This window comes from Nannobrachium achirus (genome assembly GCF_963921795.1).
Source record: "Nannobrachium achirus genome assembly, chromosome: 17".
In the NCBI taxonomy this organism is placed as follows: Eukaryota; Metazoa; Chordata; class Actinopteri; order Myctophiformes; family Myctophidae; genus Nannobrachium; species Nannobrachium achirus.
In genome coordinates, this window is record NC_137824.1 from 12,470,379 (window position 1) to 12,491,417 (window position 21,039).

Below are 21,039 nucleotides of genomic sequence, written 5' to 3' on the forward strand. Positions count from 1 at the left end.
CGTACTGCTTCCATTTTGTACTCTCTCAAAGTTGAATGTCACACTGAGGACTTTACAGTGTGGAACGGTGGTCTCAGAGATTAAAGTAAGGACAGATGTGGGGTGAGGGTGAGGGCGGAGGGTCCGTGAAATAATACCTATCAGACACTTCCTCTCGTCTGCAAGCAGGGGAAGCGAGTCAACCTGCCCCCACCACCACCACCACCACCGACAGGCCAAAACCAAACCAAAGCCAAAGTAGGACAAAAATATATATGCTTGGTTAAAGCAGTTTGTTATCCCATAGGGTTGAAGTCCAGTTCTCTTCAGCCACCCGGGGTCCACCTCCCCGGGTGGTCCAGTTGCAGTCGGTACTCGTCATGACCGTCGGTCGGTTCCGGGTGCAGAGCTTTCGTCGGTCAGAGCTGCCCTACCAGATGTCAGAGCTGAGTTCTCTGCTGCTCAGAGGCATGAAGGTGCTGTTCATATGAAGCTCTGGCTTCTTCCCCAGCGTACTGCTCTGACCCACCTGGAGAAACACCACAACCACAGGGTTAAAATGTTAAGGTATAGGGTAAGCCAGTGTTTCTCAAACTTTTGAAATTTCAAGGTCTCCACTTAAAGAGGTGGTGCCATAGTTTTGTACTTTTTCTGTTTTTCATGTGTCTAGGAGGTTGAAAGTACTGCATTAGACCCCCTGGTGTGGTTTTTATAAGCAATTATGTATTATCTTGGTATTTGTTTGTTTTCTCTTGGAGGCTGCCACCTTGTGGTCAAAAGTGTCAGTTAAAAAACACAGATACTAATTATGTCACAGTATCAACTCCTCCCCTAATTACCATTCACCCAACACTGTGGGGTGTGGCTAACTTCAGCTGGGTCACCACCCACCATGACATCCATGCATACTTAATGAACTGGGGGTGTGGCCACATAAAAACCCAATTTTAACTCTTTCTGTATACTTTTTTGGAAAAAAATCTTCCTCCTAGTATAATCATAATACCTGATAATCATGTTTTAGAGGGGGGGAAATCATGGCACCACCTCTTTAACTCTGACAGTGTACAAATGGAACCAAATGGACCCGAACAGGTCCATTTGGTTCTATTTGTACACTGTCAGTCAGAGTTACAGACTTGTAAGGGTCAATTTAGACCCCCATAAAGGAATCCTAGAGATTTCCTGAAATTCACTTTGAGAACCACTGGGGTAAGCAATACTCTGCTACAAATAGAAGTCCGGAAGTCAAAATGTACTTGAGTAAAAGTACAAAAGTATTGGCATCAAAATATACTTAAAAGTAAAAAAGTTAAAGTACTAGTTATGAAGAATGTCCCGTCAAAATTGTATATAAAAGACATTTGAAAATAGCAGATCTACTAGACATTGTAGAGCGGCTATTTTCTAAAAACTAAAAGTTTAAATAGGGTTTACGTGGTAAAAGCATGTTTTGTAATAATAATCCAAATATGCAAGTTTTCAAATAATTCTAGTGGAGTACAAATATGATATAATTAAAAGTTGAATTGAAATTGAAATTGGAAATACTCCAGGAAAAGTAAAAGTACCTCAAAATTGTACTGAAGTAAAGTACTTGAGTAAGGGATTTCGATTAAGTTTCAGTTTCAGTTTTCATGTACTGTAGGTGACAGGCGGGGGCTTTCCTCCAATCATGATCAAGTGGGGGCGGGCCTTGGTGCGCATCATAAGGTCCGCCCCCACTCGACCATGATTGGAGGAAGGCCCCAGTGATTCAGTGTTTTGCAATTCAGTGTGTGTTTTTTTCCCCCTCCTGAGTATAGGGCGGGGGTCACCAACCCGCGGCTCTTTAGCGCCGCCCAAGTGGCTCCCTGGAGCTTTTTCATAATTGTATGAAAATGGAAAAAGATGGGGGGCAAAATTCACTAGTTGATTTCTGTATGAGGACAGACATGACACAAACATTCTTAACGTTTTCCAATGCTGTAAGAATGTGTAGAATAACTATTACATTTCAACATTCTCTCCAGGATGTGCTATTTGTAGCCTACTTAGTCATTTTGATTGTCGGCTAATATAGCTAATGTAGACAGCATGTCGTCGTTGTCAGGTGAAAACCTTGTTATGTCCAAAACCGTTCATTTTGTATTTATCATTTTAAAAATGATATAGGCTAAACTAGTGAAAATAGCCGATCTACAAGCACACAACGCCTCGCGATGCGAGTCGTTGTGTGCTTGTAGATCGGCTATTTTCACTAGTTTTGTGCGACAGTCTTCTATGATGAAGCAGGGCTTTACTTACGAAATAAATTACAAATGTGAAACTTGGAGATACAAGGTTTCTTCCCGACAGCGACGATGTGTTGCCTTCATTATAAGCCTTATATAAGGCTTTTAATTTTTTGCGGCTCCAGACATTTGTTTTTTTTGGTCCAATATGGCTCTTTCAACATTTTGGGTTGCCGACCCCCTGGTATAGGGTTATCACGATTATGACATTTTACACTTATGACGATTCATTGTCACTCAAATAATTGCAATTAACGATTTAATTGTGTTTCTGTTGTTGAAAAAGTTCTAAAATAGTCAAAATAGTGGATCCAAATCTACAGCTTCAAAATGTGCAAAATAATGCTTAAAGGAGTAGTTCACCCCCAAAACGACTTTTTCTCTCTTTCTCTCTCTCACACGTCATGGAGACGTGAGAGCATTCCTAAGACAATAATTTGAAAAATACAAATATATTTACCCCCATTGATTCCGGAATCAATGGGGTTAAATTTACTATAATCACATTTGTGTATGGTATAATGACATCTAGAGAAATATAGATATACAATATATAGAAATATATTGTCGCTGTCGGGCAGAAACCAGCTAACTCCATTTGTCAGGTATTTCATTATAGAAGGTATGCTTGTGACATCATCGTCATCATCATACCCGGAAGGCATGCGGGAACGCCTACCGAGTGGCATAAAACTACTTTCTGGCCTTGACAGCCCATACATCCAAAGAGAAAAGTCCTATCTGATTGCATTAACACACGGGTGACTAACTGGCCATTTTGGCCGATTTTGAGATCACAAAGTGCAATAACTCTTCCCGTGAAGGTCTCAGAAATTTCCCCTTCCATTTCCTAAATACTCACATATGTTCTATTTTTTTTCCCCCTTCTGAAATGCCTCCTAAGTATGAAATGACATACCATTATACCACTCTGACTGCATTTATCAGTCAAATTAACAGGACAATTCTCTCCCCTGATAAATACAGTCAGACTGGAAGTGATTTTTTTTCAGTCACCCGAGTGTTAAACAACGTTAAACAACATTAAACTCACTTTGCCACTCGATTTGCCATTCACATTATGCACGCGCATACCCTCTATTGCTATTATTATTATTATTATTACATTAGATTTTTGTCATGCAATTGAACCCCCAAAACCTCCTAACTCTTGAGCTGGATTTATATTTTTTTTCTGAAAAATGAACATTTTGGAGTTAGCATGATGGTCCGCCAGCAGACAGCATGTATAAATCTAGAGAATAACTCAGCACAAAAAGAAACAAAACTTGACTTCAGTCCATTTTATTTATCCTCTAATAATACCAATTTGTTTTGTGTTTTATATCATTTTCATCGTTGATTCGTCACCTTTACAACGAGGTCCAGCTTGTATGCATGGGGCATTTGAGGCATGAGCTACACAGCCAAAGGTGTGCATAGCGCCAACCAACATTTTGCCAAAACGGCTTGCAATATATTCTGCTGGCATTTACTCTCGTTTTGGGCTTCCCTGACACTGAGCTTAACATTAACAAAGTGTAAAAATATGTGTTGTTTTTTCTTTTCCTTATTACTGTGGGAGAGTGTGATCATTCAATGAACCAAAAGAACAGTATTGCAGGCCTGCCTACAAGGTGACGAATCAACAGTAAAAATGATATAAAACACAATACAAATTGGTATTATTAACCCATTCAGAACGGGTACACATTATTGTGTATTATTATTTTATGCTTTAACTACTGCAGATATACAAGCTCACAGCGCGGCACCGAGTGCCGCGCTGCGAGCTTGTAGATCTGCTATTTTAGAAAAATCGTGAAAATTTAAATTTTGACCTGAGTCTATGAGTGTCTTTGGAATCCTTCTAAGGCTTTTTGAAAAACCTATGTTTCTATGTCAGCAATCTGACTAGCCGTCGTCAAAGAAAAGGTCCTTTTCACTTAACTGGAGCTCAGTCAGTCTGTTCTTGAGAGACTACTATGTCAGTGGTTTTCATGTGAAAGACCCCCGAAATGATATAAATTTGTGCACGGACCCCCATCTCAAAATATTTAGTTCCAGGGACCACCCAGAAGCGAAATTTGAGTTACAAACATTTGCTTTAAAAATACATATATTCAAATTTTTGCACACATTTTCACGACTCTTTCAAAAATAGCAGATCTACAAGCTCGCAGCGCGGCACTCGGTGCCGCGCTGCGAGCTTGTAGATCTGCTATTTTTCAATAGTTAAAGCATTCAATATTTCTTTTTGTGCTGAGTTCACTTAAAGAGGTTTTTAAAAAAAAAGAGTAGAGGTAAAATATTGACCAGTGAAAGCATACAGGGAACCATCCTTTTCCCACACCTGTCCGTTCAGGAGCGTCATGGGGATGTTGCAGTAGACGTGGCGCCCCCCGGGGCCCAGGGTGGAGAACTGCACGGTGGAGGTGGGGGCCGGCGGGGGGCCGGCGGGGGCCGGCGGCGGGACGACGACGGACTGAGGGGGGTGGGGGTTGTGGGGCAGCTGGAACTCGTAGCTGCGGCAGAAGTGTCTCATCTGGGCCTGGGTGGCGTTGTGGTGGTGGTGGTGGCTCCCACCGCCGCCCCCGCCTCCGCCCCCCCCAAGCCCGCCCAGGCCCAGGGGCAGCGTCATCTGGTTGTAGTCCGGGATCTCTGTGGCCAAAGCCAGCTGCGGGGGGGGGGGGGGGGGGGGCGAACAGGCACACAATACGGATCAATCTCAGAAAATTAGAATATTGTGTAAAAATCACACCCAATGTGAAGTGAGCGGTGGTCGTGCTTGCATAACGTCTTCAGACTAGGATTTGAGTCTAGGATGTACAGGCTATGCTACACACACACACAATGCTATGGCAAAACACTGAGGAGAAATGGCTACAGACACACACCCAGCTCTAAGGAGCGGTTTACCACCGCTCAAAAAATCAATCATTGCAGATGCCAAAATCACCCCAAATCATAACGGATCACCTATCTAAAAGTCTCCCTTTTATGCCTTTTAGTATATTGCTCATACTGCCCATACAGTATATGAAGATCCCTGATAGTCGGGTCACAGCCTGAGGTTCTGTGACCATCCTCTGGGAAGGATGTTTTGATGATTGATTTGACCTCTATGGACCCTTTATAAAAGATTTAGCCCCCAGGCCTCTCGCCAAAATCCCGGCATTTTCTTCTAGAGGGCCGAATTCAAAATGGCGCCCGGCGCCATCTCTAAAAATGAACTTTTGATCGAGATACCCTAGAAACATGTATGAACACACTTTTCCATACAAATCAACCACAAGGATTCCAAATCTGACACCATTTTAATCATAAGACCTCATTCTGGCCCAGACATTCAACATGGCCGCCATCTAGAAGAGTGAAAACATAACTTTTGAATTTCAAAGCGTGTGTGTTTTTTTTCCCCCTTTGCATAATATGTTTGGGGGTAGACAAACAACATAGAAAGTGTGTGATGATGAGTGCCATCTACAAGCGCTACAAGGGGAGTGAGCTAGGAGATGTACTTGTCACGGCAGGAGTCATTTCTGAGGGATCTGTTGATTGCGCACTGAAAGGCAAGCATTATAAGAGGGGGCTGCGTTGCTTGAGGCTGATGTATGAGGCACTCATGAGTCAGCTGGCCAAGGAGAGGCTGATATCCAACCGAACAGAGGAGACAAGAGAGAATCTTGATATTCTGAGGAATACAAGTCTCTCCCAGGAAGCCTGTGCTGCTGCTCATGCAGCACTGGAGGATGATGCTGATCTCAAGAATCTCATCACCAACCTTTTCTCCCAAGTAGAGGTCAGTGACATGGCAGACTACTGGAGGGACTTCCTGTCCATGACAGATGTGCTAATGCAGAATGTGCATGCAGTCAATATCTGCAACTGGGAAGAGTATGTCAGCTCTCTGCATGCTATGCAGCCGTGGATGGTAGCATACGACAACAATAAGTATGGGAGGTGGCTGCCTGACTTCTGGGTGATGCTGACAGCTCTCCCTGCTGAACAGGTTGCCTTCCTTCATACTAACTTCACTCAGTCCATCACAGGTAACCCCTATTCCAACATGGCCTGGGACATGTGGATGTACAATGAACAAGGGCAGCAAAATGAAGTCAGGCAGGCTCTCCTCCCTCAAGAATAAAAAGCAGCTGCTGGTGCACTCCAGAAATGTTAACAATGTGGCCCGCATAAGAGCTGCTCACAACGCTCTTGCCACCCGAAAAGAAGCCAAGGGAAGCACACAGAAAGTGGCCTGAAGCGGATGCGAGAAGATGAGCAGTGCGTGCAGAACCTGATTGCACCCTACAGTCAGCCATGCCTGCCTCTGATGAGCTCATTGCGGACTCCAAGGATGCATGTGTAGAGAAGCCCAGTGAGGAACTCAAGGCAAGAGCTGCTGAAATGGAAAGAAGCGCTCTCAAAGCAGTGATCAACCTCGTTGAAGACAGTCAACTTGTCAAGCTCCCCGAGTTGCTGGAACATCTTGTTGTTGAGGAATGTGTGGCCTTATTCAACCCCAATGGCACATACAGGAAGACACAGAAGAGCAAGCTCATCCAGAAATTCTCTCTCCAAACTATAGACATCAAAGAACCCTATGTTGCCCTCATTGACATGGGCATGATCTGGAGGATGGCAACTCCATCAGCAGAAGATCGGCAGACACAAGACAGCAGCCCATACAAGTGGTTGGACTATGTCCACAAGGTGTCATCCATCATCCTTGCCCGCCATTGTGATGCACACCGTATCATCTGTGTGAATGACCCATACGATGCAGCATTCTCAACTAAAGATGATGAACGAGACCTGCGTGTACAGGGTAACGCACATGTACCCAACACGTACATGAAATTGAATGGCCCCTTCCCCTCTGCCAAGGCATTCAAAACACTACTGTGTGTATGTGAATGCAGAGATTGTCTACTCTGTTGGCCCACATTGCATCAACTTGTCAACACAACAACCGATGGAAGACTACAGCATTGAGCAGTCTGAAGCTGACACCATCCTCTTCACTGTTTATGCAGGTCTGCGGCAGTCAGGCTATAGTGGCCCTGTTGTTATTGATGCAGCTGATACCGATGTCTATGTCGCAGCATCGGCCATCTCACGGCAGCTCCCTGGCATGTTATGCATCAAGAGAAACAAAGAGACAGTCCTCTGTCGTGGCCTGCTGACAGAAGAGATGGCAGACTGCATTGTGCAGCTACATTGTTTTACAGGCTGTGATGTTAACTCAGGTTTCTTTGGCAAAGGAAAATCATCAGTGTATGACAAGGTGGCAAAGAGCTCTGTGGCGAGGCAGCAGCTCTCACGGTGTGGAGATAGCCTTGACCTTGAGAAGGAGGTAGAACAAGAGCTCTTTTAATTCACAAGACAGGTGATCTATGGAGACAAGAAGAGTAGCACCATGGCTGAAGCCTGTGCTGCCAAGTGCAAGACAATGAAGAAAAAAACATTTCTCTGTCTCCCTCCAGATGCAGATAGCCTACGCCAACACTGCCGCCACGCTAACTATTTGGCATATCTATTGCGCAATCCCGCACTGAAACACCAACCCTCGCCACTCGGACATGGTTGGGAGTTGGTGGATGGTCGCTGTCGTCCTGTCCACCACACGCAGCCTGCTCTCCCAACACACCTATACCTGCACCGGGACCATTTGAAGAGGACGAGGATGCTGAGAGTGAGAGGTGGATGAGGAGGAGGATGATGATGCACAGAGGAGGAGGGTGGAGTTATCTGAATCTGATGATTCAGAAACCAGTGACACAGAATGCTCTGATTCAGATTGATATGTGTTTTGTGTGTGTAAAAATTACAAACCCTAAATAAATTACTTTCCTATTCAAACGTTTTCACTCTACTGGATGGCGGCCATGTTGAATTTCTGGGCCAAAATGAGGTCTTATGATTAAAATGGTGTCAGATTTGGAATCCTTGTGGTTGATTTGTATGGAAAAGTGTGTTCATACATGTTTCTAGGGTATCTCGATCAAAAGTTCATTTTTAGAGATGGCGCCGGGCGCCATTTTGAATTCGGCCCACTAGAAAAAAATGCCGGGATTTTGGCGAGAGGCCTGGGGGCTAAATCTTTTATAATGGGTCCATAGAGGTCAAATCAATCATCAAAACATCCTTCCCAGAGGATGGTCACAGAACCTCAGGCTGTGACTCGACTATGATGTCATTGATATATATCACTATCTGTGTGGCTGGTTCAGATAGGGATCTCTATGTATGGGCATAACATATACTGTATATTGTATGTATATGTATTGGATGAAATTAAATAAAAAGTCCATATATGGTCATTCCCAGAGACAAAATCCCTTTTATGCACATATATGGAGATTTCTGATCATCAATGACCCGGTCATCAATCTCAGGCCCCAACTTGCCCAGGTCCTGCTTGGCTTTACTAATTAACATACGTTGTATGCCCATATACAGTATGGAGATCCCTGTCCCAATGTTATCAATATTAAGGACATATCTAGGAATGCCCATATATTGGAATGTTTTGACATAACATTGTTGACTATCATGCAGGGGTCTCCATATATTATGAGTAACTGGTCCCATATAAATCAGGGTGTGCAGGTAGACCACATGACATGCCTCTAAAGATATATCATTAAAATATAAAAAGAATATGTCAATATGACATCAAGAAGGGCCTGTCAGCTCCCTTCATGGCTTCTAGGTAGGCAAACCTCCAATGCAATACTTTGTTCAAGAGTCAGTAAGTTGTAAGTAGCATTATAAAGAACCCCAAAACCTACCACTTCCATACAGAATGGGATGAAGACATTTCCCCCAGTATTTCCCATTTATTTCCCCCTTACAGTAAGTGTGTTTGTCTAAAATTTAACGCCAGTGCTGCTATTCCAAAGCCCCCCTCAGGCCCTCACCTAAACGTTTTGGATGGGCAGATCATGTTGAGTCATATTAAAAGTAGATCTCACGTCCAAAAAGTGTGGGCACCCCTGGGCCCATACCTCCCCTTTTCCACAGTAAATATATTTTCTTTTTCTTTCTCCCCCCCCCCCCCTTTTGTAATTGATGTTATCCTATGCATATAGTACTGTGTTCTAGGGTATTAACGACTTGTGTTTTTTGCAAGTCGACTCGACTTGCAAGAAAAAAAAAGTTGAGTTGAAGTCGACTTTATCGTTTATCGACACGGAGACACGCATACACACACGGCCATGCTAAGGAGCGGTCTAACCACCGCTCAAAAAGAGATCATGGCTGACCTGGTGTCCATGGCGACTGTCGCCGCTAGGGGGCACCAGAGAGGCGGAGGTGGTTGTCATGGCAATGGTGGACACGGTGGTCTGTAGGTCACCGAACAGGCCCTGCTCACCAGAGTCCAGCACCTGTCATCAAGAGACACACAGTGGTACCGTAGATCAGTGGTGCTCAACCTGTGGGTCGGGACCCACCTGGGTCCCCAGATGATTAACGTAATGTCCAACGCTGTTTTTCTCTCTCAACAGTAAACAGACCAGGAGTTTTTAAAAGGATCCCTGGCTAATATGACAAATATGCCTTAATACATTATAATTGTCCTCTATAACTACAATGTAAAATGAAAAACACCTTAATTATTTAATTTCTTCTAGAAATAGCTAATCTTTCACTCAATAGGGGAAATGCCTGTCGCAAGTTGATGATCGCAGCGCTGCGAGCTTGTAGATCTGCTATTTTTGAAAAAGTCGTGAAAATTCGTTGAAATCTTTGAATATATATATTTTCAAAGCGAACGTTTTGACCTCAAATTTGGCTTCTGGGTGGTCCCTGGAACTAAATATTTTGAGATGGGGATCCGTGGCCAAATAAATATCATTTTGGGGGTCCTTCACATGAAAAGGTTTGAGAACCACTGACATAGTAGTCTCTCAAGAACAGACTAACTGAGCTCCAGTTAAGTGAAAAGGACCTTTTCTTTGACGATGGCTAGCCAGATTGCTGACATAGAAACATAGGGTTTTTCAAAAAATCTCAGAAGGATTCAAAAGACACTTACAGAATCGGGTCAACATTCTAATTTTCACAATTTTTCTAAAATAGCAGATCTACAAGCTCGCAGCGTGGCACTCTGTGCCGCGTTGTGAGCTATTTTTCAATAGTTAAAGCATAAAATAATGATACACAATAATGTGTACCCGTTCTAAATGGGTCGTACTCTTGTCATTCATGCATTAACCATGCCGTTTCCAGCAGATGTCTCGTTGTGTAGCTTCTGTCCAGCATGTTGGCATGCCCGTGGTTTACCTGGCGTCTGGACAGCGTCTCTCTGCGTTTAGCGGGCATCTCGTAGACCACCTGTTTCCAGAACTTAGAGGACAGCTCGTTGCTGTTAGGACCCCTCCACTTAATGATGGATAGAACCTGGAGAGGAGAGGGCATTCAAATCATTTGGGCTTTATGGGCATGGCAAACATACGTTTACATTGCCAAACACTGTACATCACGATGTATGTACAGCAGGGGTTCCCAAACCTTTTTGTCTCAGGGCACCCTATGAATATATGTTTTGATCCGAGGCAGCCCTACATTATAATTTTCACTCCCAGCACCTTATATTTATAGCATATCATCGTTGTCGGGTGGAAACCTTGTATGTCCAAAACCGTTCGTTTAGTACTAAACTAGTGAAAACAGCAGATCTACAAGCACACAACGCCTCGCGTGCTTGTAGATCGGCTGTTTTCACTCGTTTTGTGCGACGGCCTTGTATGATGAAGCAGGGCAAAATCGCACACATTTGAAACTTGGAGATACAAGGTTTCTGCCCGACAGTGACGATATTTTAGCGATAATGTTGCGAGGAAAATGTTGAGATAATAGCCATTTTGGTTAACTGACTGACAATAACTTTGTACTTCAAGTTTAAAATGATACTAAATATTTTTTCAAGTGTCCAAATAAATTCCAAATATTATCAAATTATCTCGCGGCACCCGTGGACTGCCGTCACGGCACCCCAGGGTCAGTAAGAGCCGCTGATTGGACTGTCCGCGTCCGGACTGAGCAAGCAGACACGGACGGGGACTGAGCGGGAGCTGATGTGTGAGGACGGGTTGTGAGCGTGAGCGGGAGCTGATGTTTGAGGATGGACGGACGTTCGCTCGTTTGGATGGATGGACGCTCGGACGGACACTAAGGCGGACGGACGGACGCTCAGACGGACAGACGGACGGACGGACGGACGGACGGACGGACGGGGACTGCCCCATAGGTCGAACTCCCGTTGGGTCGAAAAGCGGATCGAAAAGGCAGATTACTGAGGTTAGGGTTAGGGTGAAGAAATGTATCTTACGAAACCATACAAATTGTGCATTTGCTCGCCTGTACAGTCCATCCATACAATTTCCAATTTAGACATTTGGCAGATGCTCTTAATCGAGAGTGATTTACAATAAGCAAGGTAATACATCAATACAATACATCAAATTCATAGAAATATCAATCTAGACACAATAATATAGGTAGACCGAGCACCTAGTCAGTAAAAAAGCTTTATATAAAAACCAAAAAACAAAAAAAAAATGCTATTAGCTTTCATGTATGGTCATAGGCGAGTGCTACGGTAAGTGTTATATGGGCTAAGGTGGAGTCTGAAGAGGTGAGTCTTCAGGCCATGCCAGAGTGAGTGAGTCTGTTGTTCTAAGTGCAACAGGGAGTTTATTCCATCCTATCCACCCATCCACCCACCCATCCATCAGTGTATTCAGTACCTTGATGGTGTGTTTCAGTGTATTCAGTACCTTGATGGTGTGTTTCAGTGTATTCAGTACCTTGGTGGTGTGTTTCAGTGTGTTCAGTACCTTGATGGTGTGTTTCAGTGTATTCAGTACCTTGGTGGTGTGTTTCAGTGTATTCAGTACCTTGGTGGTGTGTTTCAGTGTATTCAGTACCTTGGTGGTGTGTTTCAGTGTATTCAGTACCTTGGTGGTGTGTTTCAGTGTATTCAGTACCTTGGTGGTGTGTTTCAGTGTATTCAGTACCTTGGTGGTGTGTTTCAGTGTATTCAGTACGTTGATGGTGTGTTTCAGTGTATTCAGTACCTTGATGGTGTGTTTCAGTGTATTCAGTACCTTGATGGTGTGTTTCAGTGTATTCAGTACCTTGATGGTGTGTTTCAGTGTATTAAGTACCTTGATGGTGTGTTTCAGCGCTTCCACCTCTTGGTAGTTTATGACACTCTTAAGGTCAGCACACTCTATCATGATCACCTGTACAGACAGACAGACAGACAGACAGACAGACAGACAGACAGACAGACAGACAGACAGACAGACAGACAGACAGACAGACAGACAGACAGACAGACAGACAGACAGACAGACAGAGAAAAACCGAGAGTGATTTAAGCAAAACTATCTTCTTATATATTCTCATTTTGTAAAGGCATCATTTGGGGGCGCTCTGATGGTGTATACATACATTATATTTGGATCCGAGATGTGGTAGAGCAGAAGTAGAAGTGTTGGGAATTGGAAATACTCAAGTAAAGTACAAATACCTCAACATTTTACTTAAGTACAGTACTTGAGTAAATGTATTAGATACTTTACACCACTGCACTGACCTATGCTTGCCGTCCACTCATTCTCTGCTTCCTTACCTCGATCTCTCTTTAGCACTTGGTATTGCCTCAACCCATTAAGACCTGGACTTAATTCATACTTTAGCTATTGAAAAATAGCAGATCTACAAGCTCATAGCGTGGCACCGAGTGCCGCTCCATGAGCTTATAGATCTGTTTTTTTTTTCTTTTGAAAAATCTTGAAAATGTGTGCAAATCTTTGAATATAATTACAATTTTCAAAGCAAACCCTTGTAACTCAAATCGTGGGGGGGGGGGGGGGGGGGGGGGATATTTTGAGATGGGGGTCCGTGGCCAAATAAATATCAGTTTGGGGGTCCTTCACATGAAAAAGTTTGAGAACCACATAGTCTCTCAAGAACAGACTAACTGAGCTCCAGTTAAGTGAAAAGGACCTTTTCTTTGACGATGGCTGGACAGATTGCTGACATAGAAACATAGGTTTTTCAAAAAACCATAGAAGGATTCAAAAGACACTTATAGAATCGGGTCAAAATTCAAATTTTCACTACTTTTCAAAAATAGCAGATCTACAAGCTCGCGCTGTGAGTTTGTATATCTGCTATTTTTCAATAGTTAAAGCATAAAATAATGATACGCAATAATGTGTACCTGTTTTAAATGGGTGAAACATGACGTCATGGGCCGCTATGCTCGATAACAAGCTTGAGAAGCCCATGCTTATTGATATCCTGGGTACTCAATTAATCGGGTTTGTAGAGAACCCTTGTTTGGGGCACCGTCCCCAGTCTTACCTTGATCTCCCCGGTGACCAGCATGGAGTGCAGGCGGGTCTCCATCTGGAAGATGCTCCAGCCCCGCTTGGCCACAAACTCCGGGGTCAGGACGATGATGAGACGCCTGCTCTGCTCCACACTGCGTGCCAGGTCCTCCATGTAGACTGGAAAACATATTAAACCAGTAAGACTCCCTAATCGGGAGATAAGCGACCGTAGGTCACTTATCTCCACAAATAGGGCAAAAATTTGTTTTTCCAAAATCTTCCTGATCCATGTTGATGACATGAGTGTAGACATACTGTGTAGCGATTTTCGTGATTTTAGGGCAAAATCTGTAGCAGTGTCCAAAAATGTGTTTATAAAAATCTGCCTGAAGGTAGCGCTATATGGGACAGATTCATGTTGATGGGATGAGTGTAGACATACTGTGTAGCAATTTGCGTGATTTTAGGGGCAAAACTGTAGGAGCAGTGGCCAAAAATGTGTTTTAAAAATCGGCCTGAAGGTGGCGCTAGAAGAGGGCCATGTGAGAAATGAGGGGTGGGGTGTCCGCGCCGGCGAGGCGGACGAATAGGTACCGGCCCCGGCTCTCCCGGTGGCTCCTAACCCGAGTTACGGCATTTTATGTGCGCCGCAGTGGCAGGGGGTCCTCCACTGGGGGCGCCACCACTTTTGCATCGGTTCTGGAGCACCAGGAGTCGGTGGTCCCCAGGAATTCCCCGTGAGCAGCCCCGTTGGGGTGGTCATTTGATCATTTTTGCACATGTGGTCATTTTTTACATCTGGGGGTCCCCCAGGGACCTGGGGGTCCCTGGAGCTCCGGGGGTCCTTGGAGGTTGTAGTTTGTCAGGCAAGGAGTGTGTGTGCCAAATCTGGCATGGATCGGGGCAACGGTTGCAAAGATATGAGCAGGGCTAAAGTGTGACGTGTGAGGTGTGACAGACAGACTGACTGACGGACTCACTGACGGACTCACAGCTGGTGGAGGTTTTGATAGTAACTGCGACCTACGGTCACAATAAAGCATTCAATCAATGAATCAAGAAGGAGATTATCAGTATTGTTATTTTTTTGTCTTCTAGACCAGGGTTTTTTCAAAGTGGGTGACTGACGGGGCACCCTGGGGTGCCGCGACGGCAGTCCAGGGGTGCAGCGAGATCATTCGATGATATTTGGAATTCATTTGGACACTTGTATTTTTAGTAGCATTTTAAACTTGAAGTACAAAGTTATTTTCAGTCAGTTCTAACCAAAATGGCTATTATCTCAACGTTTTCCTCGCAACATAATCACTAAAATATCGTCACTGTCGGGCAGAAACCTCGTAGTTTCAGATGTGTACGTCTTTTTGGTAAAGCAAAGCCCTGCTTCATCATACAAGACTGTCGCATAAAACTAGTGAAAACAGTATATCTGACTTGGTACCATATAGTCTGGTTACCACGCTAATCCCACGGCTCCACCGGGTGCGTCGCGCCAACGTCAGCGCTGGGAACGCTCCCTTTTTAATCAATGAAGGGTGCTCCACTGCCAACGTTGACGTCGACGCCGGACGCCCAAATTCGCCCCGGTTCATTTTTTTACGCCGGCACGACGCCGTCTTTTTGGTGGAGCCCCGGCCCTAATGAACATGGCTGGTATTGTAGGCTATACGGTATGTGCGTTGGCTCTCGCCAATGTGCCTGGTACTTTGGCTGACTGGTCAGCGCACATACCTGGCAAATCGGGATCCCGGGTTCGCCTCCCGGCCGTGACGCTACAGTATCATACGTGTCTTTAGAAACAAACTTGAAATCAAACAAACCAAAACAAAAGAGCCTTGTGTGTATTTGCGAGCGTGGCTGTCTGTTTTACATCTTCCCCGACACTGTCACTCAGACTAGGCTTGGCGTGGGTTATAAGAACACGTAGCGCGGCGGCGATTCAGACGAGAGTTAATTTCACAAACATGTTACAATCAGTCGGGACACGGTGAACGCCAGAAAGCTGCTACAACTGTGTGTGTGTGTGTGTGTGTGTGTGTGTGTGTGTGTGTGTGTGTGTGTGTGTGTGTGTGTGTGTGTGTGTGTGGGTCTCTCTCTGGCTGCCGCTCTTTGCTTGCTAACTAAATTAATGACAGAGGGGCTCCGACAACACATTGCAATTTCACGCTCAATTTGAGGTGCACAAATAGTACAGAACAGCCCCAGCCTCCCCCTCCCCCTCCCCCTCCCCCTCCTCTCTCTCTCTCCTTCCTCTCTGACTCGCTCACTCTCTCGCCCCCGCCGCTCTCGCCCAGAGATGGGATTTATGGCTCTTCGAAGTGAGCCGGATCTCTGGGATCCGTTCCTTCCAAAGAGAGGTTCAAAAGACTGGCTCATTTGAGTTACTCTGTAGATTTTGATCAGAATTACAAATCAGTTCAACCCAAAATGTTTCGGCCATATATACATTTCCGCCATTTGAAAATGGCCGATCTACAAGCTCACAATGCGTCGCTGTTGTGAAACATTCTGCATGATGAGAACGTTCTACTATTGGTACTCTAAGTACATTTTGATACCAATACTTTTGTACTTTTACTCAAGTACATTTTAATTCTGAACTTTTGAAGTAAAAGTATCAACACTGCAATGTAGAAATACTCTGTAAAAAAAAAAAAAAAAAAAAGGAACGGCTTCCTACACTGCGAACCGGATCTCAGCGTTCATTTCAAAGAGCCGTTCAAAAGACTTGATTCGTTCGCATCTCTCTCTCTCTCTCTCTCTCTCTCTCTCTCTCTCTCTCTCTCTCTCTCTCTCTCTCTCTCTCTCTCTCTGTTGTTATCTTTTTTTCCTCTCTCTCTCTCTCTGTTGTTATCTTTTTTTCCCAGGTGAGGTGATTATGTTAATCAATTAATACAATAACACAAATCAATGACCCTGTTCCCCCTCTCTCTCTCTCTCTCTCTCTCTCTCTCTCTCTCTCTCTCTCTCTCGCTCTCTCGCTCTCTCTCTCTCTCTCTCTCTCTCTCTCTCTCTCTCTCTCTCCCCCCCCCCTCTGTGTGTGTGTGTGTGTGTGTGTGTGTGTGTGTGTGTGTGTGTGTGTGTGTGTGTGTGTGTGTGTGTGTGTGTGTGTGCAGTAGGGCTAATGGGCTGGGTAATTGAATGTTGTATTTTAGGTCACATCGCGCTCCTCCGCGTCGCCGACTTTGGTAAACGAAGAGAAGCAAATTGTCTGTCGTTCCATCTTTCACCCCCTCGTTGTGAGCTTGTGGATCGGTGTGTGTGTGTGTGTGTGTGTGTGTGTGTGTGTGTGTGTGTGTGTGTGTGTGTGTGTGTGTGTGTGTGTGTGTGTGTGTGTGCGTGTGTGTACAATATGTCTTGAGAAAATGTATTCTTCTGGCTTGGGGCAAGGCATAACATCCCGAATAATCCGGTCATTTACAAAAAAAGTATAAAAATACTACTTTTATGTGTATTTTATGGATGTATAGTTGAAGGAAATGCAGAACATATCGGAAGCAATGATTAATTTGCCATTACGTTATGACTCTGACTGATATTTGCAGTGACAACATTCATATTTTTAAGACGTTTTTAGGGCAAGGCAGCAGCATGATGTCGATGGAAAAATGAGAGACGATGGTTGGATATTTTAGCTTAGCGCCTGTCTTTGACACTTTGTATTGCCTTAATAAGCTACCTTAGACACGCCGATACCTTTTTTGCTTTGCATTTAGGGCAAGGAGAAGGAATGTTGCATCAACGCACCACAGTATAAGAGTAGGTGAAATATGATGAGATTATAGCAACGCGCTTAGTGGGAATATCATTGCTAAAGTGTAAATCCTCCTGTCCTGCTACTTTTCTGGATTCAGATTCAAAAGCGGAAAGAAAATTATTATTGCGGATCAACAAGACATAGCGCTTCGTTTCACACCCCGCCCTGAGCTTGTAGATCTGCTACTTTTGATACGTTTATGCAGGCACGTGCACACATAGACATCAAAGGGGCCCATTTATCCGTCTGTAAAAAGTGCCCTCTCTCCAGAACATGAATGCAGTTTTTACTATGGTGAAAGAAATGCAAATGCTCCCTCTTTCCATGCCATACCTGAAGGCAGCATTCAAGAGAATTGCCTTGTCCAAACTCTCCTGAACTCGAATGCAACATCTTATGTTGAAACAATTGCCCTCTCTGTGTAGAATTCCATGCCATATTAAAGGAGCTATAGTCAACTTTTTCATTGTAGGGCCGACACTTTGTTTACATCCTAGTCTATAGACTAGAATGTAAACAAAGTGTCGGTCTGACAATGGCCACAATGATTATTTTATCATTATTTTATGCTTTTTGTAGTCATTTTTGAATAGAAACAGATATATGAAGCTTATTTTTTTATAACATATTTTTGAAACATTTTTATTTTAGCATCCGTTTTTCAAGAAAAACTTGACTATAGCTCCTTTAACATCTCCAGTAGTGACTTGATTGTGCTCAGTTCAGAGTGATATCACGTACCGAAAATAGCCGACTTCCAAGCTCACAACTTGAGCTTGGAGGTCTGCCATTTGGGATATTTTCACCAAAAGGCCCTTTTAGAAATGTCAGCCCCTGCCTCTCTAACTTTCTCTGCACGTCCTTGTTTTTATGTGAAGCTGGATAATGATCTAATAGGGCGGGGTAGCCGACCTTAAGCATGGGTGTCAACATTGGCACATGGGGCGGGTGATCACTGGCCCACTGGCATAAGTGAGAGAGAGAGAGAGATCTTTCTCTTTAAAATAACACATTTTTAAAAATGCAAATACGTTCAAGTCCCCTCACTTCTGTGTGCAAATTACATCCTGCACATGATTCGACGTTCATTCAGACTCTGGGAGATTTATTTATTTATTTTATTCCCATATCCGTTACTCTTACTCTTACTCTTACTCTTACTACTCTAGTGTAATGTAATGTAATGTATGCACTTGACCTGTATGTCAGCACTGTGTGTTTTGCACTATTCCTTGTAACTTTCTTTCTTTCTTTCTGTCTGTCTTGTCCTGTTGTATGTTATGTAGCAGCCTGCATGTCCAAGACAAATTTCCCTCTGGACTAAATACATGTATCTTGAATCTTGAACAAAAAGAAAAAATCACACCCGTGTGAACTGAGCGGTGGTCGGGGTGTGTGTGTGTGTGTGTGTGTGTGTGTGTGTGTGTGTGTGTGTGTGCGTGTGTGTGTGTGTGTGTGTGTGTGTCTCTGGCCTGAACAACAGCGCCCCTCCCTTAACATGTGTGGTCAGAAAAGGTACTGCAGGCTCTGCAGGCTACATACAGACACGGACGCATACACACACGGCCACGTATAGGAGACGGTGTAACCACCGCTCAAAAATATAAAGGTTGTTATGTATATGGACAATCAATGTGTTGGAAATATTGCATTTTTGATGTGGTATCATAATTAAATGCAATGATGATTTGGCACACCGACCATGAAGAAAATAAAAACATGGACATGGTAGGGATGTCTACCGAGCAATCTTCGTTCCTACTCTCACCCATGGTCATGAAGTGTGGGTCATGACTAGCCTGACACTCAGCCTGAATTGACATTTCGTTTCACTCCATTATTCAAGTCTGAACTTGCTCTCGTCCAAGGCAGTTTCTGGGATGGGCGTTGCCAAGAGGCAGTCTTCTGTGATTGGTTCACCGCCTGACCAACACAACAGTTGCAAAGCAGATGACGTAGTGTTGTTATGTGGCTGGCTAGTGGCTAGCCTGTTGCTTGCTAGTGCTACCTGCTAACCAAAGAAACAGGCAGAATAGGAGCAATACTAACTAGGAATCAAACACAACATACTGTAACATGTCTGCTACTGATGTTTCATAGCGAGATCGATACGATCGCATATTACTGCGATGGGCGACGCGATGTGCGGTACGGTCCGGTGGTGGCGCTTGTTTACTTGGAAACGCACAAGTTCTGGGAAAACCCCACCCACGCTGATCACAAGACGCTGATTCACGACGCTGATTCACCGTACGGATTTTCGAACGAGGAAAGCCTCTTCAATGAGAGCACTTCTAGACCCCTGAATCGCCAAAACAACATTTTAAAGGGGTGTGGCTAGCGATTCAGGGTCTGGAACTAGGCTAGGTCATGACCGAAAGTATAAGGTCTCGGGTACAAGCGGCCGAAATGGGTTTCCTCAGACGGGTGGCTGGTATCTCCCTTAGAGATAGGGTGAGAAGTTCAGTCACCCGAGAGAGACTTGGAGTAGGGTTGTTCGATTAATCGATTTTTAATCGTAACCCGTTTTTTTTCCTTTGGAAGATTTAAAAAAATGGAAATCGTAAAATCGATTTTCACTTTAATTAGGGTAATTCTTACTCATTGGAGCCTTGCACGCGCAAAAAGTACACAGCCCCATCCTCCTAAAGCAGGACGACAAGGTCCGACACCAAATTAATACTACTTTCTATCTGATGTGTAATTTCTTTGATGCGCGTTTAGCGCATGTCAGACTGAGCAGAGTTCACCAGCGCACTGCGCTCACTCGCGATGGTTCAAGCAGCAAACAGAACAAAACGCTGCTGAGCTGGTAAACTTACTTACTTGTTGTAGTTTGAAAGAAGCTTATTAATTCTGTGTTACCCACCTACTGACTGTAGTCTACTCCTAGTCCTACTGTCCCTGTCACTGTGTTAATTTTGCGTCGGGAAGCGAAGCGCTTCGCCTCCGTTTACAATCAGTCAACATCTCCGTGCATGAGTGGTGCAGGGCAGGGGCGTAGCCAGGAATTACATTTTGGTAGGCGAAATGCCTACCAAAATGCCTCACCAGCCTCCAAGAGCTGGCTTGTTTTGGCTGTTTTGTCACTCACTATTGATAATGAAACACTAAGGACGCTAAGTTGTATGTGATTGTTGCACAACTAAAGTTATTATTATTAATACCCTTATTGTTTTATTGCATTTTGCTATTTGGCTATATAAAAATCAAAAAATGAAACAATAATGAAAAAAAAAACATTTCCTTGCATTTTTCAAATGAAAACAAAATAGTTGAAACAATGTATTATTCTTTTAACAAAAAATCGAAATCGAAATCGAAAATCGGGATTTCAGAGAAAATAATCGAGATTTTATTTTTTGGCCATATCGAACAACCCTAACTTGGAGTAGAACCGCTGCTCCTACACTTGGAAAAGAGTCAGCTTAGGTGGTTCGGGGCATCTAGTACGGATGCCTCCCGAGCGCAATTTCTTAGGAAGGTCCTCGATGCACGTCCCACAGGGAGGAGACCCCGTGGCAGACCAAAGACCAGATGGAGGGATTACATCTCCAGACTGGCTTGGGAACGCCTCGGTATACTCCCTGAGGGAGTGGAGGAAGTTGCTCGGGAAAAGGAAATCTGGAGGTCTCAGTTGGAACTGTTACCCCCACGACCCGATTCCGGATAAGCGGTT

At 44.1% G+C, this 21,039-nt stretch overlaps 1 protein-coding gene across 1 annotated transcript in view; it reads right to left on the reverse strand.

Moving 5' to 3' along the window:
- Positions 1-409: 409 nt before the first annotated feature.
- The window catches only part of il1rapl2 (interleukin 1 receptor accessory protein-like 2), a gene marked incomplete at both ends in the record, with an annotated part of 653,669 nt that continues 633,039 nt past the window's right edge, over positions 410-21,039 (reverse strand). The window contains 6 exons of the mRNA XM_080746524.1: positions 410-508; positions 4,606-4,929; positions 9,521-9,643; positions 10,542-10,658; positions 12,428-12,505; positions 13,635-13,780. Coding sequence (XP_080602650.1) covers positions 410-508; positions 4,606-4,929; positions 9,521-9,643; positions 10,542-10,658; positions 12,428-12,505; positions 13,635-13,780 — 887 coding nt within the window. The remainder of the gene's footprint in view (positions 509-4,605; positions 4,930-9,520; positions 9,644-10,541; positions 10,659-12,427; positions 12,506-13,634; positions 13,781-21,039) is intronic.